Raw genomic sequence first — 25,142 nt, 5'->3', positions numbered from 1 at the left:
GGTGGGTGGACTCATTTACATTTTGAGCAAAGCCAATTGAGTCTAATAATAGATTAAATGCAGTGTTGAGGCTGTCATTCTCAGCATCTGTGTGGATGTTAAAATCGCCCACTATAATTATCTTATCTGAGCTAAGCACTAAGTCAGACAAAAGGTCTGAAAATTCACAGAGAAACTCACAGTAACGACCAGGTGGACGATAGATAATAACAAATAAAACTGGTTTTTGGGACTTCCAATTTGGATGGACAAGACTAAGAGTCAAGCTTTCAAATGAATTAAAGCTCTGTCTGGGTTTTTGATTAATTAATAAGCTGGAATGGAAGACTGCTGCTAATCCTCCGCCTCGGCCCGTGCTACGAGCATTCTGGCAGTTAGTGTGACTCGGGGGTGTTGACTCATTTAAACTAACATATTCATCCTGCTGTAACCAGGTTTCTGTAAGGCAGAATAAATCAATATGTTGATCAATTATTATATCATTTACTAACAGGGACTTAGAAGAGAGAGGCCTAATGTTTAATAGACCACATTTAACTGTTTTAGTCTGTGGTGCAGTTGAAGGTGCTATATTATTTTTTCTTTTTGAATTTTTATGCTTAAATAGATTTTTGCTGGTTATTGGTGGTCTGGGAGCAGGCACCGTCTCTACGGGGATGGGGTAATGAGGGGATGGCAGGGGGAGAGAAGCTGCAGAGAGGTGTGTAAGACTACAACTCTGCTTCCTGGTCCCAACCCTGGATAGTCACGGTTTGGAGGATTTAAGAAAATTGGCCAGATTTCTAGAAATGAGAGCTGCTCCATCCAAAGTGGGATGGATGCCGTCTCTCCTAACAAGACCAGGTTTTCCCCAGAAGCTTTGCCAGTTATCTATGAAGCCCACCTCATTTTTTGGACACCACTCAGACAGCCAGCAATTCAAGGAGAACATGCGGCTAAACATGTCACTCCCGGTCCGATTGGGGAGGGGCCCAGAGAAAACTACAGAGTCCGACATTGTTTTTGCAAAGTTACACACCGATTCAATGTTAATTTTAGTGACCACCGATTGCCGTAACCGGGTGTCATTACTGCCAACGTGAATTACAGTCTTACCAAATTTACGTTTAGCCTTAGCCAGCAGTTTCAAATTTCCTTCAATGTCGCCTGCTCTGGCCCCCGGAAGACAATTGACTATGGTTGCTGGTGTCGCTAACTTCACATTTCTCAAAACAGAGTCGCCAATAACCAGAGTTTGATCCTCGGCGGGTGTGTCGTCGAGTGGGGAAAAACGGTTAGAGATGTGAACGGGTTGGCGGTGTACACGGGGCTTCTGTTTAGAACTACGCTTCCTCCTCACAGTCACCCAGTCGGCCTGCTTTCCCGGCTGCTCGGGATCTGCCAGAGGGAAACTAACGGCGGCTAAGCTACCTTGGTCCGCACCGACTACAGGGGCCTGGCTAGCTGTAGAATTTTCCACGGTGCGGAGCCAAGTCTCCAATTCGCCCAGCCTGGCCTCCAAAGCTACGAATAAGCTACACTTATTACAAGTACCATTACTGCTAAAGAAGGCCGAGGAATAACTAAACATTTCACACCCAGAGCAGAAAAGTGCGGGAGAGACAGGAGAAGCCACCATGCTAAACCGGCTAAGAGCTAGTAGCTGCGCTATGCTAGCAGATTCCTAAAAACACACAAAGTGAATAATGTGTAAATAATTTAGAGGTGATTCAGCAGAGGGAGTGCTTTAGTTAAGGCACGTGAAGATTACACTGTGAAACAAATCGTTATCTAGTTAACTGGATCAATCTAACTGCGCAGATTAAACAGCTAACAGATACAGCAAAACACTGCTGTAGTGGAAGTGATACAATACCGCAGTGAGAGCCAACCACCAGTAGAGGCAAGCAAGAGCTGTCAAAAAAAAGTTTCCCTATTCTTTTCTATTCTATTCTATTCCTATTCTATCCCATATTCCTGAAAATGAAAAAGAAATCTTTCTTATTTTGGAAATTGTACGAATTAAAAAAGTGGTAACATTTTATTAGCCCACCCTGTATAATAGGTTGGGTGATTGATTTTAAATACTCCATGTAATTGTACTTATTTCCCATTATCTGTCTGTGTTTACAGAACCACACGCACCCATAATCTCAAACATAAATCCTCAGCAATACGAATCATGCATGCTGGAGAATTGCACACATTCCTGTGTGCTTGTTAAGTCCTAGTTATATTCAGTGACCCTGAAAATCTGTTGAAGCCTTCAATACAAAAACTCGTCTTGTCCTTCTGCCTCACCCTCAAGTCCACCTCTGCTGACCTGTACACTCTGGCCGGCACTCCAGACTGTGTGAGGTGACGAACTCGAACAGCCCTATACAGCCCTATCTGTTTATTAACCAGTTCTTGTCCACAGAGCCTCCATACAGAAAAGACAAATACAGCACATGTAAAAGTAGAATTTGATAACATGACTGCTGCACATTCACACAAAACTCTTGAATGGACACTTTGTAAATTTCTGCAACACAAAAAGAGGCTTCTGGCCAGGGGACTTAAGCTGACTTCCACTGATCAGTGTATCGCAAATAATATGACAAGAATCAATCAGAGATTTCTGACATCCGCCGATCCGGATCACTTCCAAAATTTAATGGTGTCTTCCATGGCCTAATATGTATCCGTAGTGAAATTTGGTGAGAATCCATAAAGTTGTTTTGACGTAATCCTTCAAAGCTTATGTAAAGTGACATCTTGATCCAGAATTCGGATTTGGATCTGGATCACCACCAAAAGTCAGTGGAGTCTTCCATGGCCTAATATGTATCCGTGGTGAAAATCCATGCAGTAGTTTTGATGTAATCCTGCTAACAGACAGACAGACAGACAGACAAATAAATAAATGCAGGTGATTTTATTACGTCCTTGGCGGACGTAATCTCGCTCATCTTCAACCGCTTATCCAGGATTGGGTCACGGGTAGCAGATGTAATAAAACTTGAAAATGTAGCCATCATAAGAGTAAAATCATCAGAATACTAAACAGTTAAACTTAATCGGGTCTGCTGACCAGGTACAAAGATAAGAGCACCACGACGGACTGAATGCCCATCATTTGAAGTCATGGCAGAAAACTCTTTTTGTGTTGTTGTGTTGAACTTCTGTTTTGTTGTGGAGCTTTACAAAGTGTTTGTTTTTAAGTGTTTTGTGTGAATTTTCAGCAGACCTGATCAAATAAAGTTGTTGCAGCAGCTACAGGTTATATTTGTTTTCTGTGCTTGCAAGCATTTTATTCTTTTTTTAATTTCCAAGACATTTTTTTAATGCAACTGCCTGTTTTTGAATTGATGCAGTTTTTATGTGTGTGTGTGTGTGTTTTATGTATTTGCTCATGTTGTCTTAATTTGGAATTGGTGTGACCTCTATTTATCACCAAAGCAAACATTCCACTTATTAGATGAGACACACAGGTGTTGATTCAACACTGAATTATTAGACATATTGCAGTGGGGGTGCACACCAAGTTGTCATCTGACACAAAGGTGCAGCTGTGCATGAAGCATTGTTTTGTTTTTTTTGCTTCTCTTGTGGTTGTTTTTCACATCATGTGGGATTTATTGCAATCTTTGTGCACACCTTTTTATTCAGAGTGCAAGCTGTCTATGGTGCGGTGGAGACGTCACAATCATCTGTCTTGAGAAACTTGATTGTCTAGTTTCTGGTGGGTGTGTGCATCATGTCATATCCTGGTTATCTTTCACCCAGCCGGTGCCAACATCCTGCAGCTGTCCTGTATTTGAAGAATGGCCAGGAGACGCATTCAGAGATCAAAGAGCGAGAACATTTCACAGTTGTCCACACTGAGATTTAAGTGCACAAAGTCCTCTGAGCTGCAGAAATGAGGTGTCGAGGTGAGATTTTAATTCATTGGGTGAATGTTGTTATGTGACTACAGTTTTCTATGTTATTTGCTCTTTGTGGCCCAACAGGTGTTTTGATTTTTTCTGCTCTCACTGCTGTGGCACTTTTAACATGGCAAATTAAAAACAGTTTCCTTGACATACATGAGGGGGTGAGAGTCATGTTTGGTAAGATGATTTATTTGATTTAAACTCTTCTCATCATATTCATTTGCCTTATGGTGAAAATGCTCTCTGTTCTTTCATTTCAGTGAGTTCACGAGGTACACAAATCCAAACCCGTAAGTGAACATTGTGTCTATTCTTTAAAATTTTGTGAGTCAGATATTTTTATGCTTATTTGGCAGGGAGACATTGTCTGTTCTACACTAAATTATGTTACATGTGATGTCATGTGACCAAAGTATTTACAACATATTAGCAAACTGAACTGAATGAACGGAAAAAAAATATAAAAATTGTGTGTGTGTGTGTGTGTGTGTGTGTGTATATATATAGCTGTGTTCAAAATTAGCAGTGTTTTTGTGTTATGGAATAGGAACAAATGTGTTAAACATTTCATATAAAATCGAAAAGTGTCATGCATGCAGATTTCTACCAAGGCTAATTTGCAACCCCTATCCCTGGTTAGTCTTTTACTATTTTTTAGCTCAAAATCTTCCTGGCTTTTGTTTCCATACGTGTGCACACCATACTTGGCTGGTGTGTTTGGAGTCGTCATCTTGTTGAGACGCCCATTTCAAGGGCATTTCCTCCTCGGCATAAGGCAACATGACCTCTTCAAGTACTCTGATGTACTGGAATTGCCATCGTGACCCAGCATCAGAACATGAATAAATGAGGCATGATTAACAACCTTGTCAAACCTAAGTTTGCTCTGCAGTGTTTTTAATACTGTGATATCCCCAGCATTTCGCTACATTTCATCTCTCCATTTGACTTTTTTTTTCTCAGGTACATCGGCACCCTCAGGGAGCTGTGACCTCTCCATAAGCTGTCCAGCTGATCATTACTCTGTACAAATCAGGAGCGGCATGGCAAATGTTTTGGGTCCTCGTATCTGTTTTGATGGTAAAATGTATGCATTAATAAGCAATTGTGACACGTGACTGTTACTAATGAACACATGGTTGCAGCTTCAGTCAAACAAAATGTTTTTGCATCTCAACAGCATCATGAGTCACGCGATGAATAACATTGGACCAGGACTGAACATTGTAGTGGTAAATGGTGTGTAAAATCCTCTGCGAGATCTGTAACACACAATCCTTGAACATTAACAATACTTTTGTTTTTAGGTGAAAATGGTGCCGTGGAAAAGTTGGGGTATCTTGACATGATAAATGGAGGTGAGGACCTTAAGTTTTTTTTAAAGATTCAAGGTTTGTGGAAATAAGGGAAATGCTGACATCTTTTGTTTCTTCACTTTAATTAAAGTGGAAGCAGACATTCTGGAGTACTTGCAGGCGATTCAACCTGGAAAGATTGTTTTGGTGGCTTCATTTGACGATGTGACACCAAAGTGAGTTTACTATTCAATTACTGAACATATGACCCAATGCGTCACTTTCTTTGAATGCCGAACTACTCTGAGGCAGAATGACAGATGAAATGAGGCGTGTCCTGGCTGGAATGGGAAGCTCTTTGATCAACTCCGTTCAACAGCGAGACAGCTGGGTGTTTGCTGGACAAGCAGGCGTAGACAAGATGAGTCCTTTTGAAATGGTTAGTAACTGCGTTCATGGTTGTCATTTATGCTTTCTGGGTCAATCCAGACTTTCTGTCTTAAAATACCAATATGTTTCCTCTTCTATCAGCAAGTTGCTAACAATGCCAAAGCCAATGCTTTTGAGGGATGGCCAGAGGCCGTGGAAGTCACAGGCTGCTTTCCCAAGAATGTTCAACCAGCTGATGGACAAATGGTAACTGTGGAAAACTGACCTGGAGAAAAAGACATTTCTTTTTAAATTACATTAAAAAAAAACAAAAAACTTGCCACTAATTATATATGGAATATGGGTTTTAAATAGGGAAAAAAGTGTAAAATGAGGTGAGACAATCCATGAAATGTTTTAAACTGTTGACAGTTGTGCTATAGCGCTAATATATCATCTGACACACTGTGGATTTTGCATAATACCCTAATCTGCTCCCAATATGCCAGTGCCTGGTCTCACCGGACTAAATTAGCAGCATTCACTGAGAGTTCTGGAAGGTGGGAATTCATTATCTAACTTTCATTCAAGAACAGCTCCCAAGCTATTGTAGTTTGCGCTTTGTTGTGTTTCCTGTCATTTATTTAAATATTTTCAAACACTGCATTGTTTTTCTGTGGTTCTTTTAGCTCACACATAACGTTTTGTTGCTATTTTTCGGAACTGTGACAATTTCAATTTATTTCCTTTATATAGCGCCAAATCACAACAGAGTTGCCTCAAGGCGCTTCACACAGGTAAGGTCTAACCTTAGGGCCCTGTCCCACTGCCGTTTAGGAGGATTTGCGCATGAAATGAGGAGACAAAAGCTGAGCGTCCGCAACAAAGGTGGGCGGAAATGACAGATGTCCCGGGGTGGGTCAGCGACTACATGAGGAAGAAAAGCGGATATAACAGGGAACAGAAGCGAAGGCGACCACGGAGGTGCCCACATGAGGGGCACAGCGGCCGTGATGCACTCCCGTTCACTCTCGGCTTCCGAGTCCCGTTCACGCGCGCGCATGTAAGCAATAATAATAATAAAAAAAAGAAACTCTGCTGCCTGCTGTGGTACTGCTCCTCGCTCTTCCCCCCAAAACTCTGTCATAATTGTGTTTATAAACCAGTCACCATTTGTTTTATTATACATCTGTGTAGTTAATTAATAAAATATTCTCCACAGACGAACTCGCTCGCGCGCGCACATAAGAAAAAATTCCTCTCCCCCTGCTGTGGGGCTGCTGCTCGCTCCAAAAACTCTCTCATAATTGTGAAATGAAGGACAAAAGAGACATAAGTCTGCATGCGCAACATACCATTTGCGACCGTGATGTGGCCGTGCTAGGCACGCGTCATATCTGGTTTGCACGCTGTCCCGGTCCGCCGCCAAGCCGCGCCAACCCATCGGTTGCGGATATCAGCGGATGACAGGAGATATGCGGCACGCATGGTTGTGTATGTCCTGCGTATGTCTTCAGTATGTGTTCAGGCACTGATGCGGATCTCATCCGCAGCGGACATGCATGCCTCTGCGGATGATCCCGGACGTGTTCAGATGGCGGCCGACTCATACAGGAATGTTACACTGATATTGCGGTTGTTTGGTGGATGTGGGCCACTTTTGTGCGCATTCAATCCACAAATCCTCCTAAACGCCAGTGGGACAGGGCCCTTACCAACCCCCAGAGCAACAGTGGTAAGGAAAAACTCCCTCTGAGGAAGAAATCTGGTCTGGACTGCAGGCAGGCCAGTCTAGTACCCGCACTCTTTTACTACAAAGCCACGCTGTTGTAACACGTGCAGAATGTGGCTTGGCATTGTCTTGCTGAAATAAGCAGGAATGTCCCTGAAAAAGACGTTGCTTGGATGGCAGCATGTGTTGCTCCAAAACATTAATGTACCTTTCAGCATTGATGGTGCCATCACAGATGTGTAAGTTGTCCATGCCATGGGCACTAACACACCCCCATACCATCACAGATGCTGGCTTTTGAACTTTGCGCTGGTAACAGTCTGGATGGTCTTTCTCCTCTTTTGTCCAGGGGACACAACGTCCATGATTTCCAAAAACAATTTGAAATGTGGACTCATCAGACCACAGCACACTTTTCCACTTTGCGTCTGTCTATTTCAAATGAGCTCGGGCCCAGAGAAGGCGGCGCCGTTTCTGGATGTTGTTGATGTATGGCATTCACTTTGCATGGTAGAGTTTTAACTTGCTCTTGTAGATGTAGTGACAAACTGTGTTAACTGACAATGGTTTTCTGAAGTGTTTCTGAGCCCACTCGGTAAGATCCTTTACACAATGATGGTTTTTAATGCAGTGCCACGTGAGGGATCAAAGGTCACAGGCATTCAATGTTGATTTTCGGCCTTGCCGCTTATGTGTACAAAGTTCTCCAGATTCTCTGAATCTTCTGATTATATTTTGGACTGTAGATGATGGAATCCCTAAATTCCTTGCAATTGAACATTGAGCATTGAAACATTGTTCTTAAACTTTTGGACTATTTTTTCACACAGTTGTTCACAAAGTGATGACCGTCACCCCATCTTTGCTTGTGAACGGCTGAGCCTTTTGGGGATGCTCCTTTTATACCCAGTCATCACACTCACAATTAGTGTCCTCAGTTCCCAAATGCTTATTGAGTGTTGTTAGAAGGAAAAGTGCTGTAACGCAGTGGTAAACATACCACTGTCCCAACTTTTTTGAAACGTGTTGCAGGCATCCATTTCAAAATGAGCAAATATTTGCACAAAAACAATAAAATTTATCAGTTTGAACATTAAATATCTTGTCTTTGTGGTGTATTCAATTGAATATAGGTTGAAGAGGCTTTGCAAATCATTGTATTCTGTTTTTAATTTACGTTTTACACAACGTCCCAACTTCATTGGAATGGGATGTATTCTACAATTATTCGTCAATCACTCACTCACTCATCTTCAACCGCTTACTCCAAAGGGTTGCGGGGGGGGGGGGGGGGTGTCTGGAGCCTATCTCAGCAGTCATAGGGTGTGAGGCTGGGTACACCCTGGACAAGAGGTCAGTCTGTTACAGGGCCACATAGAGACAGACAAACACATTCACAACCACATGCACACCTACGGACAATTTAAAGTTTCCAATCCACCTAACTTGTGTTTTTGGATGTAGGAGGAAGCTGGAGCACCCGGAGAGAACCCACACAAACACAGAAAGGCCACAGGTGGGAATCAAACCATGACCTTGCGTTATGTCACAATGACCGAAAATGTGGAAAGGTCAACCTTTTTTTCTTGAAGGGTCAAATTCATAAAATCTGTTATGATGGTCCGATTATGACAATTTTGGTGACCAATAACCAATAAGACAACTTACATAGACCATTATGCCAGTCTTAGCTATGAAAATACAATTATGTCAGATAAGATGGGTCTATTGATTAACTTTATCCAACTTCAAAATGGTTATGACATCAAAATTGATCATAATTGGCCTCTTTTACATCAAGCACATTAATTAAATATAAAAATTGCGTAAGTATGTTTTTTGTGAATATAAAGAAAATCAGAATACAAAAGCAAAGAAGACAGAGACATTTTAGAGTACACTATGGCTAATTTATTAAAATAATTTTTTATGATTCATTGTTTCCATTACACAACATACACTTGATACCTCAAGTATCAGAACCATTCAAAATAAGTTCAATACACCCACTGACATTTTTTTTTTTTTTTTTTTTGTTATTAGTACCAAATTGACAAATTTTAGTTACCTTAAAGGAGCATTCCATAAAAATTAAACTGATTACCACCCATGTTATGAAAAAACATATATTAATATGATTTTGGTAAAACTATGATTTGATGTGATCTGACATCATTTGAAGTATATTTGGGTGTAAATAGAGGGAAAAGGGTACAAACAACCAAAACAAGACATCTTAGGGCAAAAAATATCAATTTTCTTAGAATCACATTTTCTGATTCATTGTTAACTTTACACATCATAATTTGCAAGTTCAAGCATCAGAGCCATGAGCTATAAATTGTGTTTTCAATGTAAGTTCTAAGAGGTACCTTTTTCCTCTTGTAATAAATGTAGATCCAAAACTGCATAATTCTGAAATTAGATTAAAAATAAATGCATTCAAAGGACATTCTATATAAATTCCAAACTGAAAATACTGCATTTTAAGTGTTTTGTTGTGTTAGCTACTTAAAGCAATCAACTTGGGTTTAAACAGCCTTCTGCACAGCACCCACAGGCACCCATGCAACACTGACCACTCTTAAAGCACTTACAGGCTGCAGTCTTGCATTTTGCCTCACATCCCTTTTTCCCTCTATTTACACCCAAATATACTTCAAATGATGTCAAATCACATCAAATCATAGTTTTACAAAAACCACATTAATATATGTTTTTCCATAACATGGGTGGTAATCAGTTTAATTTTTTATGGAATGCCCCTTTAAGGTAACTAAAATTTGTCAATTTGGTACTAATAACGACAACAACAACAAAAAAATAATAATGTCAGTGGGTATATTGAACTTATTTTGAATGGTTCTGATACTTGAGGTATCAAGTGTATGTTGTGTAATGGAAACAATGAATCATAAAAAATGATTTTAATAAATTAGCCATAGTGTACCCTAAAATGTCTCTGTCTTCTTTGCTTTTGTATTCTGATTTTCTTTATATTCACAAAAAACAAACTTATGCAATTTTTATATTTAATTAATGTGCTTGATGTAAAAGAGGCCAATTATGATCAATTTTGATGTCATAACCATTTTGAAGTTGGATAAAGTTAATCAACAGACCCATCTTATCTGACATAATTGTATTTTCATAGCTAAGACTGGCATAATGGTCTATGTAAGTTGTCTTATTGGTTTTCATGTGCAAGAAAACATAATTAGACAACAAAATTGTCATAATCGTACCATCATAACAGATTTTATGAATTTGACCCTTCACGAAAAAAGGGTTGACCTTTCCACATTTTCAGTCATTGTGACGTAACGCAAGGTCCAAGATAGGTCAAACTATATATTTTTGAACTCTACTTGTCAAGATGAGTAATTTGATATGCATATCAAAAGGATTGGACCATTTCTGAATTTTGACCCAAAAATGGGGGTTTTTGGCCCAAAAATGGCCAAAAAATGATTTTTATTTTTGGCATTGCCCCTGATGTGAAACCTTACTATATAAGGACTTGATCTAGCATAGATGCCTGCTTGTAACAAGAAATGCCAAAAAAAATTTTTTTGGAAGCACTTTTCTGCCTTCTGCTGGCTGTCTATTATGTTCTTGTTATCATATCAACCCAGTCTCCCGGCATGTCGTGATTCAGCAGCACAAAATATACATTAATCTATTGGTTTGTGATATTGTCACTTAAAAATGCAAAATGTTCGTTATGGAAGCACAAATTTATTCTAATACATTCTGTGACGGCTGCATGAAATTAAAAGTGAAGCGGGGGGTCGGGTGGTTAGGGTTAGGGGAAGGAGTAGGATTAGGTTATGGTTAAGGTTAGGGTTGGGGGTAGGGGTAACAGCACTCAATAAGTGTTTGGAAACTGAGGACACTAATTGTGAGTGTCATGATTGTGTCTAAAAGGAGCATCCCCAAAAGGCTCAGTAATTCACAAGCAAAGATGGGGCGAGGAACACCACTTTGTGAACAGCTGCATGAAAAAATAGTCCAACAAGCATCCAAAAATAAAATAAAAAATAAAACATAAACATAAATAAGAACAGAATACAAATCATTTTATTCTGTTTGTATTTACATTTTACACAATGTCCCAACTTCACTGAACTTGAGGTTGTATCTCACATTTTCTGTACTTAATTATCAAAAGTAAATTTCTCATCTAAAATGTACTTTAAGTAAAAGTACTGAGTAAAACTAAAATCCAAAATGAGTGAAGAGTGAAACAGCGACACCAAAAGAAAGCCAGTGAGGTGTCTGGAGAAACCAGGAGGGGGCCTCAGCCCCTATAAAAGGCTGGATCCGCCTCTGGCAGAGCAGTTAGTGTTGGTGACAGGATGAGTGAGCAACAGGTGGATGTACGTAGCTGTAAATAAAGCTTACGTTCTTTTTCCTGGAAGACCCACACACTTTACTGTTTAACACAACAGGCAGGCTCTTGTGAAACACAACAGTCATTTGTAGCTGCACAGTTGTGCCAAATTTAAGGGAAAGTATAAAAAAAAAAAAATGCAAACATCACCACCACCAACCACTGCAAAGTCGGGCTGGGTATTGATTCCGATTCTTAACCCTCTGGAATCCAGGGTATCATTGGCTGTTTTTGACTACTTTTGGTTTTACCTTTATAATTTACCTTTAAAAAGTGTTTACCTGGCCTTGTTTGATGTCATTTTTTTTCAGCACAACCTCACCTGCGTGCCTTTACACTTTCTCATTCATTCTAACCTACTGTATTAACACAGTGAACATAAAATCATACAAAAACATAAAATCCAAGTAGAAAAAAGTTTTTTTTTTTTGACTGAAAACCACAAACTTGTTTAACGAACCATTTTCATAACTTAAAATGTAAATATACACATGTACAAATGTAGCACAAAAACAAAGTTAAATACAACTATTTACATAAATGCAGGAAATGTTTTAGGTGTTTTTTTTTTTTGGTACAATTATTTACAAAACAGTCAGATATCACTATAAGATTTAGAATGTAAATATAAATTGTACATTTCAAAAACATATAGTGCAGGAAATGGGAACACTAAACTATTTACAAAACAATCAGATGTCAAAATAAGATACAACACATTATTTGTGCCACTCAAAAAAACAATTCCTGTCCAACACAACACAAAGAGGCAGGCCTGACACTTCCACTGTGTGTCACTCCTCTTGTCCACCTGAAGGCACCGTTGGCACCTCATTCTGCCTTTTGTGGCTTTTTGGTGAGGATCTGTGCCTGTCACAATTGGCACAGGAATGTGGTTCTGGTTCCTGTACTGTGGGACATCTGTTTTGTTTGTGCCACACAGTTGACACACCAGCTCCACCATAAAGTCCTTGTGTGTCATGGGCTGCACTTGCGTGACACTGCTGATCTCACGATGCAAGATGAATGCATTTGTGGTTGCAGTGTCAAGGAAGTGCAGCAACACTGTCCTGTACCAGCGTGCAGTTTTCTGATGGGTGTAGTAGTACTGGATGAGCTGGTCAGATAGGTTGACTCCACCTTTATTATAAGCCAACACTGGGGTAGGGCAGGGAATGTGTTTCACCGTCAAGCGTCCATTCTTCGCATTCTTCACCCTTCTCTACACTGTCTCACCAAAAAACACATGATGGATGGTGCAGCACACAGACACCTCCCATGTGTCCATCCACTTTACAAACACCAGAGCCCCCTCTCATATCCATCTAATAGATCCTCTTTCAGATTTTTTTTTGTGAGAACATTTACCCTCCCTCTGGGGCATCCTCGTGTGTTCTCCCTGTATGTACCACATGTCCCAAACTTCATGTTAGCCAGGTCCATGAACAGATTGTCCATGTAAATGTGATACCCAGTACCAAGCGAGGATGGCTGGATCAGGTTCATGACCACATCGTATGACAGCCTGTGCTCGCTTGGTCACAGTGTTGCCAGTGTAAATGGTGAACTTGAGTGTGTAGCCATTACTTGAAACAACACAAAAAGTTTCATGCCCCATTTTGCTGGCTTGTCCTTCAAATATTGAGTCATTCCAGTTTTTGCCTTCGTCACCAACATCCTTTCATCCACTGCCAGCTCCCTCCTTGGGTGGTAATAAGCCTGGCAGGCACTGAGGATGTCATCATAAACAGGCCTGACTCAAAACAGTTTGTCATGATCTGGTGTCCCCTTTTTTTCTATCATTTTCTACATCCTCATCCGGATCACTTAGGTGGATGTTCCAGAATATTGATCTAAATCTGAATTTGGACATTACTTTCGCTGTAAAGGGCTCAGACAAAATATTATTTTGTTTCCAGTAATCCTGTAGACTTGACAGCGACACCAACAACATGTATATCAGAAGTCCAAATTTGTACAGATCTTCCATTTCGATGTCTGTCCAGTTGTATTTTTTTCCCTAATGCCTTGTTTTTTGTAGCAATTTTATTGGTGTTGGTGCAAATTGTTCTAATTGTGTCAGTTGCAAAAAACAAAAGAAAAAGGTGTTTGAACTTTGGGTGGAAAGTGCATCAACCTGGACTACTGGTGTTCTCTGAGGCTGAAATCTGCTTACTGCTGGAGCGGTGTCTGCGTCCTCTTCTGTGTTCCAGCAGTCAGCGCTGGGGCGTGTCTTTGCTGCCTGTCCGAGCAGAGATCTGGATCTGGAAAAAGAAGTGCACGCTCCGACCCTCTGTTCAGATCTCCATGTGCATGTTGGTGGATCCACCTGCTTTGGTTGTTCCTCCAGAACAAAAGAGGGATCATCTCTTTCAGCACCAGAATCCTCACTGTCTGTTTCAGACTCTGATGACATGCTGCGTGTTCCGTCTTCCTCCAGTTAAAAAAATAACTGAAGAGCTTCTCCACATTCATAAAACACCTCCTTTTTACAAACCCCCCCCCCCCAAACAACAACAAAACACTAACCACACACACTTTCCACCAGTAATAAAGAGAAAGTGACCACACAATCAGACCCACATGGGGTGGGTGGGCTGTGATCAAACACACGTGGGGTTAGTGACTTCTGACTGTTGGAAAATTCACGAGCCAGCCAACCAATGAGGAAGAAGGAGTCATATTTCTTCCCACCACTGTTGCTGCTGCAGTAGAGAAGGAAATTATTCTTTTGGCTGCGTGTGTGTACATAAACGTGCAGCGAAAATTGACAATAATATTCATGAAAATGCATAACATAAAAAATACTCATAAGTTAAGTTAAACTAGGCCTATTAACAAAATTTAAAAAGTACTATGAAGGTTGAAGTCTCCATGTTCAACACAAATTGAAAGGGAGCCTCAGAGTGCAGCAGATTGTTATGTCCGCTTAATTAGGTCATGTGACTTTTTATGCAAGGGCACATCATTCGACTCCAGAGGGTTAAGCTTCAGAATCAATTATTTCGATTAGATCCAATCCAATATCAATTTGGGTTTTTTGAAAAGCCATTTTAAAACCATTTTATGAGCTACTACTTCACAAAATTTGGCTCTCAAAATGCAGGCAGTAGTGTTTCAGAGAGTTATAAATTAAAACATTTTCAGGGGTAAAATGGGCCCAGCCTCCACTACAAAACTTGAGCCTGCAGTGCACTGTGCGGCAAACTGCAGGAGCAGCGGGGGGAAAGTTCTTCCAAGTTCCCCTGCTATAGGAAAAAAGAGCTGTGGGAAAAGTTCTCTGACATACCACAGAACCTTAATGCACTGTCCCACAGAAAGCACTTGAGGAACAACAACAACAACAAAAAAAACACTGTGAATTAAATGGCAGACGACTCTTTTGTTACCTGCAACAACAGAGTCCCGGTTGTCATGATTGACATCTTTAAATGGCTTTGACAGAGGCTGATGAATAAACTGTGGACACGCTGTTTCTAAATCAGAACCAGCGTGTCCACAATCAATATAGAGAAATGATCATTTTTTTCCGTTCGAAACAGCCATGCCGGCAAGTTTTATCAGTGGAAGGCACTGCGTTCCAGCTGTAGAGGACTGTATATCTGCTCGCTGAACAGATGTGCTCCTGCTTTCACCTCTGCAAACAGGCATTGCCCAATCAAATTTCTTCTACTTTTATATTGTAGTAAGGAGTAACGAAGATGTTTAAGGGAAGTATACATTTTATTGAGGAAATGTAGTGGAATAAAAGTAAAAGTCACCAGAAATGTAAATAATGAAGTAAAGTACATATACATCAAAATTCTACTTAAGTACACTACTTCATTACATTACAGCACTGATCAAATGCACTACACTTCTCACTCATGGTAACAGCAACAAGACACTTAACTACACTTAACTAAACCAACTGAACTACATATACACAATAAATCAATAACACTAACAACACTGTCAAACTAACATGAACCACAATAACATTTAAAATGCCAAACTCCCATGGTGCATTGCAGCACAATGTCCATTGTTTACTGGTTAGATAAATTTCCTAATTCTCCAAAATTATTAGTCCTATCAACTTTCTGTTTTCTCAGCATTCATCCTTGACCCAAAAGACACACAGTTTCTGTGTGATCAAAGCCATACACGTATGTACACAGCAGCCACTTAGCTATTATAATATAGATAACAATAAGCAGAATACATGAAAGACTTTCTCCTCAAACATACAAGGTCCTTCACAAAATAAAATTGCAATAATATAAAACACAGTAATTAAGAAGGAAATGAAAGAAAAAACAAAAAATAGAAAACATAAAAGGAATTTCAAGCATTCATATAAAACCAGTTTGCCATCACAGACTGTAGGCAGCTCAGAACTAAAACGTTTAAACTCAAACTCTACTTCCTAACTTGACTTGGTAAACATGCCAAAATACATAATTTGTAGAGATCCTGCACCAAAGTAAATTCATACTGTTTGTGAAAAGCTTTGACACTGTATTTTTCCAGGATACTTTACAGTGTATAGGAAGATCACTTTGTTGGATATATTTAATGTGAATGTGGACCTGGCTCTACATGTGTGACATGAAATAAAAATACAGTAAGTTAAGATTTTATTTCAGATATTTTAATTTTAATCTCAATTTGGGAGCACAATGTGATAGATGATATGTCTGATACGGTGAACATTTGACAAATTAAAAACTCCTTTGTTATTTGTCAGACTAGAAAATATCCATAAATTTCATATAAGTGTATGGGTTCGTCTCTTGTGATTCATTTGCGGGATTCGTAGAAGGAAATAAGAGGCATCAGCAGTGGTATGACAGGATCTTGTTTCTTGTATATTCGTCCGTGAATTGTTCTGTAATTTATGTTTGTAGCATGGCCCAAGCAGAGGGTCACCCCTTTGAGTCTGGTCTGCTTGAGGTTTCTTCCTCAGAGGGAGTTTTTCCTTACCACTGTTGCTCTGGGGGTTGGTAAGGTTAGACCTTACCTGTGTGAAGCGCTTTGAGGCAACTCTGTTGTGATTTGGCACTATATAAATGAAAATAAATTGAAATTGAAAAATCAGAAAAAGGATTCAGCCGTGCATGCATGTCAGGATACTATTGCAGTGATCATTATGTCTGTGAAGCTGTAATGATGTTTGGATTGATAGTGAAGCTCTTCAGCAGAACTGGTTAAGTCAAATAATGGTTATTTGGCTCTCCATGGAGTTTATCGTCTATGGCATTCAAACATGGGCATTTCTAAAACCATGTTTACATCCCTGGTGGTAAGATCCATAAGGTTTTTTTTGCCCCTCATCAAAAACATTTTAAATGCAGGTGTTTGAAAACTTGTTCGTTATCAAATGTGGTGTGCAGAATGGAGATACATTCATGTTTTAGCTTTGGAAAATTGTGATCATATGTGTCATCGCAAGTGTTAAAACAGTTCTTTAAAAAACAAATTTAACAGCCAAAGTCATTGTTCGGTGGAAGCTTTCATGATGTCATATGAAAGTTGCAGTCTGCTGATGAAGACAAGATGCTGCCCAAGTCTGGCAGGAATGTTTCTTCAGCTGAATGATGCAACATGAATCTCACTTAGTCTTACATTAGTATGATGGTCTCAGCATTGCACGTGTACTGAAAACAGCACTGTGTGATTAAAAGACAAACTGAGAAAAGCCCTGAGCAGGATATCTCAAAAACACATGAACTGATCTGAATGAAATTTGGTGAAGAAATAAGCCTTGGGCTAATGCTGAATACAGTTTGGTCAAAGGTCAGACCTTCATCAAAAGCAAGTAAATTAAAATCAACGTAACTGAATGGCTCAAGGAAGCTATAAAAAGTACAACCCCAAGACAGAAAAATGTGGGGATGGTACAGAAAATGGAAGAAAAAGAATTAGTATAAATAATTTGACTTCTGTTTCAATGCAGACAGCATGAACACAAAAATATTTCATGTTTTGTGTGGTCAACTTCATTTCATTTATTAACATATATCTACTCTTGCTTTTAAGGCTGGCAACACATTTGATTAAAAGTTGGGATGCTGACGCTTCACAACTTTGTAATGTTGTTCCTTCTCACAACACTGAAGAGGTTTTGACATTGAGTATACCAGGTGATGAAACTTTTCAGGTGTTAAATTATTTCCACAAATAATTGTTAACGTGCAACAGTATGGGGTCATCCTTTCATTGTTTGATTATTTTTTTTTACAATTATCCACACGTTCTCCATTTTGGACAATTCAGGACTACAAGTAGGCCAGTCCAGTACTCGCACCCTCCACTGCCACAGTCATGCCCTTGTAAAGATTGTGGTCTTGCCTTTTTTTTATTATTATTTTTGAGATATACCTGGAAAAGATGTCATCTTGAAAGCAACATGTGCTGCTGTATAATTTTAGTGTACATTCCTGCATTAATCTGCCATCACAGCAAATTAGTTTTGCCAAGGCACTGACACAACCCCATACCATGAGGCACTATGCCTTTTGGACTTTTTGCTGGTAACAGTCTGGATTAGGCATGTGAATCTCATCAATGACAATGATTCAGTATGCATCTCGATACGATACATATAGCGATACATGACGATACAATGTGATACGATTCACCCCTGTTCCGATACTATGCGATTTGATATAGATTTGATGGCAATTCAAGTCCTCACAATGCGATGTGATGCGATTCAACATGATGCAAAGAAATTATACCAAAAATTTCAATAGAAAATAAGAAGCTGCAATATATATATACAACCCCTGGCAATAATTATGGATTCACCGGCCTCGGAGGATGTTCATTCAGTTGTTTAATTTTGTAGAAAAAAAGCAGATCACAGACATGACACAAAACTAAAGTCATTTCAAATGGCAACTTTCTGGCTTTAAGAAACACTATAAGAAATCAAGAAAATAAATTGTGGCAGTCAGTAACAGTTACTTTTTTAGACCAAGCAGAGGGAAAAAAAATATGGACTCACTCAATTCTGAGGAATAAATTATGGAATCACCCTGTAAATTTTCATCCCCAAAACTAACACCTGCATCAAATCAGATCTGCTCGTTAGTCTGCATCTAAAAAGGAGTGATCACACCTTGGAGAGCTGTTGCACCAAGTGGACTGACATGAATCATGGCTCCAACACGAGAGATGTCAATTGAAACAAAGGAGAAGATTATCAAACTCTTAAAAGAGGGTAAATCATCACGCAGTGTTGCAAAAGATGTTGGTTGTTCACAGTCAGCTGTGTCTAAACTCTGGACCAAATACAAACAACATGGGAAGGTTGTTAAAGGCAAACATACTGGTAGACCAAGGAAGACATCAAATCATCAAGAAAGAAAACTTAAAGCAATATGTCTCAAAAATCGAAAATGCACAACAAAACAAATGAGGAACGAATGGGAGGAAACTGGAGTCAACGTCTGTGACCGAACTGTAAGAAACCGCCTAAAGGAAATGGGATTTACATACAGAAAAGCTAAACGAAAGCCATCATTAACACCTAAACAGAAAAAAACAAGGTTACAATGGGCTAAGGAAAAGCAATCGTGGACTGTGGATGACTGGATGAAAGTCATATTCAGTGATGAATCTCAAATCTGCATTGGGCAAGGTGATGACGCTGGAACTTTTGTTTGGTGCCGTTCCAATGAGATTTATAAAGATGACTGCCTGAAGAGAACATGTAAATTTCCACAGTCATTGATGATATGGGGCTGCATGTCAGGTAAAGGCACTGGGGAGATGGCTGTCATTACATCATCAATAAATCCACAAGTTTACGTTGATATTTTGGACACTTTTCTTATCCCATCAATTGAAAGGATGTTTGGGGATGATGAAATCATTTTTCAAGATGATAATGCATCTTGCCATAGAGCAAAAACTGTGAAAACATTCCTTGCAAAAAGACACATAGGGTCAATGTCATGGCCTGCAAATAGTCCGGATCTTAATCCAATTGAAAATCTTTGGTGGAAGTTGAAGAAAATGGTCCATGGCAAGGCTCCAACCTGCAAAGCTGATCTGGCAACAGCAATCAGAGAAAGTTGGAGCCAGATTGATGAAGAGTACTGTTTGCCACTCATTAAGTCCATGTCTCAGAGACTGCAAGCTGTTATAAAAGCCAGAGGTGGTGCAACAAAATACTAGTGATGTGTTGGAGCGTTCTTTTGTTTTTCATGATTCCATAATTTTTTCCTTTTCCTCAGAATTGAGTGATTCCATATTTTTTTTCCCTCTGCTTGGTCTAAAAAAGTAACCGTTACTGACTGTCACAATTTTTTTTCCTGATTTCTTATAGTGTTTCCAGAAAGTTGCCATTTGAAATGACTTTAGTTTTGTGTCATGTCTGTGATCTGCTTTTTTTTGTACAAAAATAAAGAACTGAATGAACATCCTCCGAGGCCGGTGATTCCATAATTTTTGCCAGGGGGTGTATACGAGGTCTGTTAGAAAAGTATTGGACCTTTTTATTCTTTTCAAAAACCATATGGATTTGAATCATGTGTGATTGCATCAGCCAAGCTTGAACCTTCGTGCGCATGCGTGAGATTTCACGCCTGTCGGTTGCGTCATTCGCCTGTGAGCAGGCTTTGTGTGAGCAGTGGTCCACCCCTCTCCTCTGATTTTTATTGTGAATAAATGTCTGAACGATTTGGAGCTTTGCTGCATCAATTTTTTCCAGAAACTGTGAGAGACCTCCAGGTGGACACCATTCGGAAAATTCAGATGGCTTTCAGGGACGATTTTATGGGGATTACACAGATTAAGGAGTGATTAAGGCAACTTCTGCTCCTAACTGGCAATTAGGATGGGTTAAATGCAGTAAACACATTTCATTGTGCAGGGAACATGTTCCTTTGTGCATATGACAATAAAATTCTTTTGAATCCTTTAATCGTTTGAATCCTTTGAATAAGCAGCACATTTATCAGATTCAACATTAAGGACCCTTTCACACATAGTGCAAAATTTGGACAAAGTGCACACTTAGTGCGCATGACGTAGGAATCGTATGCAAACCGTGTAATATCGTCCCTGCCTCCAACGGCTCATACACTTGTTCCTACAACTATATGCACACACAAGCGCCCGAAAGACAAAGTGTGCGCTGTGCGAACCCATCGCACCCTCTCACGGCAGGTGTCGGCCAAATTCCTGGTGACACGCACGATCATCTAACACCGCTCGTATGGCACTTAGAAAATGTGTGGCCAGTCGCACTCTTGGCACAATAAGAGACTGCAGACAATCACTGTCGTACTCGCAGAGAAATTTGTCTGAGTCCCACACGAGTGTGGCTTTGGTGTGTGCGCTGAGATGACAGGTGTGTCCTCCCACTGAAGCGGCTGTGGAAATCTGTGAATCTGGACATCCCAGCTGGACACCACATACTGTTTGGACAGACATGGACAAACAACTGCCCACCGTGATACGCGTGTCAGTTTGCTGTTATCAAATGTACATAAATAAAAACATATATCACTGTGGCGATGTGCTGCAGCAAGAGAGCGTATGCACGGCACGCAGATGGACAGGCTGCTCCCAGGTGGAAACGGACTGTCAGATAAGAACACGCAGCAGGTTATCTCACTGTCACGTCACCCACGTCACCTCTGTTCCACATGACGTGGTGTCCTGCGATGCGTCGTCCACAAGACGCATGCCCGGTTGGTTGGAGATGCACCAGCAGATGTGGACATGAATGAAATGAGCGAACTGCTTCTCATTCAGTGATTTCATGACTGTATGTCTGTGACCAAGGGTCATTTACAGAGGAACAGAACAGATCGTATTTGTATTGCTCGCTTGATAAATGCAGTGTTTTTATATGGTGTGTGATTTAAATTTTTTTTGTAATACTTCCATGTCCTTCCTGATATGAGGCAGATTCCCGCAGCTTTCAAAGAACAGCTCCGTAGCTCAGTGGTAAAGTCACTGACTGGCAATCACAGGTTTTGGACGGTGCGAGTTTGCATCCAGTGGGTTGTATGTTTTTTGTTTTGTTTTGTTTTTTCTTTTTTCCACATAAGTGGCACGATGTGGTCCCACGGGTACTGGCTGGTTTTTTATATTTCCTCCACATAAGCGGCGCAATGTGCCACAGCTGGCACCGGGTTCGTGCACGCCTGCCCATCGGCGCTATGTTTCGTGGTGCGCTAATTTCGAACTGTTTCGCAGTTTTTCACCGTCCAAACTTCACACTGTGTGAAGGGGCCATAAGGAACAGGAATCAGTTCCCTCATATGTGGAACCTGTTTGATCACACTGTCAGAACTTAAACAATACAATAAACAGTAAAACAATGTCACTCTCAATGAGTGACTTAAAGTGAGTCACTCATTGACAGAGTGCCGCCTTGGCAAAAGTAATCTGAGATACTTTCAGTTTTGCTGAGTTAGGGGATGCAGCAGCAGCCACGGCATTCTTTCCAAACGACCTGTGTCTTGTCAAGTTTCCCATCTTTTTTTAAAAAAGGCCAAAATAATTCCAAACACCTGATTGAAATGTTTTGGGTGCCTCAAAAATCTCTTAAAACTGCTTGTGCTGTTGTCGCGGGCCTCCATTTTGAAATAGATTTGTTGCTGCGGTAGAAATGTGCTTTGCTTTTAGGCTTCTGTCCATGGTGCATTCAATGTGCGTCGGAAAAGAAATCAAGGCAAGCATGCAGTTCCATTGCAGTTTCATCCGTCAATTGAATCAATGCAGACTCAATGAATCGATCCACTCACATCACGCACCTTTGTATCTAGATAACAATTTGTATCAATTAATCTCCACATCACTAGTCTGGATGGTTCTTCTCGTCTTCAGTTCGCAGCACACAACATCAGTGTCTACCAAAAAGATCTGAAATGCTGATTCATCTGAGCAGAAATGTGTTTTGAACATGTCCAAAACAGTCACCACACTCTGGTGAGTGCAACTGTGTGGCATTGTGTGACGTGGTTGTGGCACCTAGTGAAATGTTTGTGGTGTATAATGGCGAGTGCTACAAATGCTTGTCAACACCATGCACACAGCTTCTGTATGAGAGGGGCTTCAGTCTTTCTTGGGTACAGCAATCAGCTGTTGCAATGGCATGGTGACTTAGTGGTTACCACTATTGCCTCGCAGCAAGAAGGTCCTGGGATTGTTTCCCACCTGGTCCTTTCTGTGTAGAGCTTGTATGTTCCCTCTGGCTTCCTCCCACTTCCAAAGACATGCTGATTAGGTGAGGTGGAAACTTTAAATTTACTGTTGGTGTGTGTGTGACATTGTCTTTCTATATGTAGCCCTGTGATTGGCATATTAACAATTTTAACCTAGGACACTACAAACTTAGCTTCTCCTAAAACACTACAGCCTATAAATCCATAAACTTTTTTAATGATTAAGTCCCTTGTATCATTTCGACCAATGTATCAACATTTTAACACCGAAGTCTGAGAGCATGTGCTGGTGCCGCACTTTGCTATATCCACAACACCATGGAACCGCCTCAGGTCCTGGATGGTGACCACCCAGGCAGACAATCAGGCCATTCCCACATATCTCTTGTGTTCCTCAATGTGGAGCCACCTGCATGCTGAATCATACACAAAGGAATGGACCACATGGCCAAAATGTTGGAGTTGATGCTCCCTCAGGATGCAAGTGATACTCCTCATCTTAGTCTCTCTTGGTCATCCCTTGTTTGGTACATATTATACCTATGGATCCGCTGAAGACACCTATTACCAAAGGCATCCTGTCATCATCTTAGGTCACTGATTACCGTCCAAATCTCAACTGTACACTGGAGATTCTCAGGCTACGTATGTTGAACAATCTCTAATCCGATCAACATTTTATGAAAACTTACCTCTTTCATCATCACCTACAACAGTCAATGTTGATAGAACTACAGATAGATAGGGTGTCATAAGTGGTTTGTCATGGTTAGAGGTTCGGGAGGAACTGAACCAAGCAGACTACTGTAGCACCATGGCCTCAATTCGCCCTAATTAACTAAATACATTAATGCTGTCTCAAGAAAAACCTGAGTTTGGAACTGCAGACAAAAGACTGTGTTTTCCCTCTCAGTTGAGAAATTCCTAAGTCATCTGGAGATCTTCAGATAAGTTTGGAGACATCCCCCATGGGCCAACACTGGGATTCACAGCAAAACAAAACTGTAATTCAAAGTTCTTCGAAGGGGAGCCCTTGCCTGTTTATCAGTGAATTTTCGGTCATTATGAATTACATGACATTATAATGGCTTCACGTCAGAATCTGACTTTCTCCAGGCCAGGAGAACCCAAATTTTATGACCTCATGCCAAAGCCAGACCCTCTCAAGACTGCAAGACGATATCGCTTCCACAACACAGGGCCATAAAACTTTGTCTTGATAACAGCTATTATCTTTAGGTTTAAGTGAAGAAAGACATTCTTTTAAAATAAAAGAATTGCATCAGTATTCTTTGATTCACATATATAAAGACTTCTAATGGTGTATTGATTAATCAAACAAAATGCTTTGCATATAATCATTCCATTTTATTGACGTGTTCCAACTGATGTGTGTTTAAATGTGATATTTTTGCCTTATCAATATGTTGATGAAGTATTCTGTTTATGAGAAAGTGGAAGAAGGACAGATCTCAGTTGTCCTTCCAGTTACTGCATGACTATTGGCGTTTTTATCAGAAAACTATGAAGGCTGCTAAATTTAAGTACTTTTCTGATGTTATTGCTTCGAACTGTCAATCCTCGTGTTCTTTTTAAGATTGTGAATTCTGTTTTAAGTGCACCACAAATGGATTGTCTGGAGAGCTCCACTGAACTGTGTGAGAATTTTATGAGTTTTTTCTTAAAAAGGTAGTTGGTATTAGGGCCCTCATTAGTGCTCCTGCTTATGACCCTTCTATCTCAGTGACATGCTCAGCTGTTTTTGACCAGTTTGAGTCTGTCAGTTTGCCGTCTTTGAGAGATATTATTGATCATATGAAGCCTGCTGGTTCTCCAAATGAACCCTTGCCACCTCGTCTTTTTAAAGAGGCTTTTTCATGTTGGCACCATTTGTATTGAATATTATTAATGGGAGTTTGGTTAATGGTATAGTGCCTACCAGTTGCAAGAATGCAGTGGTGACCCCACTTATTAAGAAATCTGGCTTACATTCTTCTGAACTTTCTAATTTTAGGCCAATTTCCAAACTTCCTTTTCTCTCTAAAATTTTGGAGAAAATTGTATACTGCCAGTTGAGTTCTTTTCTAAATAATCATGACACCCTGGAGTTGTTTCAGTCTGGTTTTAAATCCCGTCACAGTACTGAGTCGGCACTGCTGCAGGTTTTTAATGACATTTGTGTAGCTACTGATTCTGGTCACTGTGTTGTTTTGGTCCTGTTGGATCTAACAGCGGCCTTCGATACAGTGGACCATCAGATCCTCTTGTCTCACCTGTAAAACTGGGTGGGCA

The 25,142-nt window shown here is 40.2% G+C and overlaps 1 protein-coding gene across 1 annotated transcript; it reads left to right on the top strand.

Moving 5' to 3' along the window:
• The first annotated feature begins 3,757 nt into the window (after positions 1 to 3,757).
• LOC117506783 (protein FAM3C-like) lies at positions 3,758 to 6,221 on the top strand. Its single transcript, XM_034166389.1, has 9 exons — positions 3,758 to 3,893; positions 3,972 to 4,070; positions 4,154 to 4,183; positions 4,857 to 4,980; positions 5,074 to 5,132; positions 5,201 to 5,251; positions 5,340 to 5,424; positions 5,501 to 5,627; positions 5,720 to 6,221. The coding sequence occupies exons 1-9, from the start codon at positions 3,881 to 3,883 to the stop codon at positions 5,840 to 5,842; spliced, it is 711 nt and encodes a 236-aa protein (XP_034022280.1). The 5' UTR covers positions 3,758 to 3,880; the 3' UTR covers positions 5,843 to 6,221.
• Positions 6,222 to 25,142: the final 18,921 nt, after the last annotated feature.

This window comes from Thalassophryne amazonica, chromosome 3, assembly GCF_902500255.1.
Source record: "Thalassophryne amazonica chromosome 3, fThaAma1.1, whole genome shotgun sequence".
In the NCBI taxonomy this organism is placed as follows: Eukaryota; Metazoa; Chordata; class Actinopteri; order Batrachoidiformes; family Batrachoididae; genus Thalassophryne; species Thalassophryne amazonica.
This window is presented reverse-complemented; position numbering and strand designations above follow the sequence as displayed.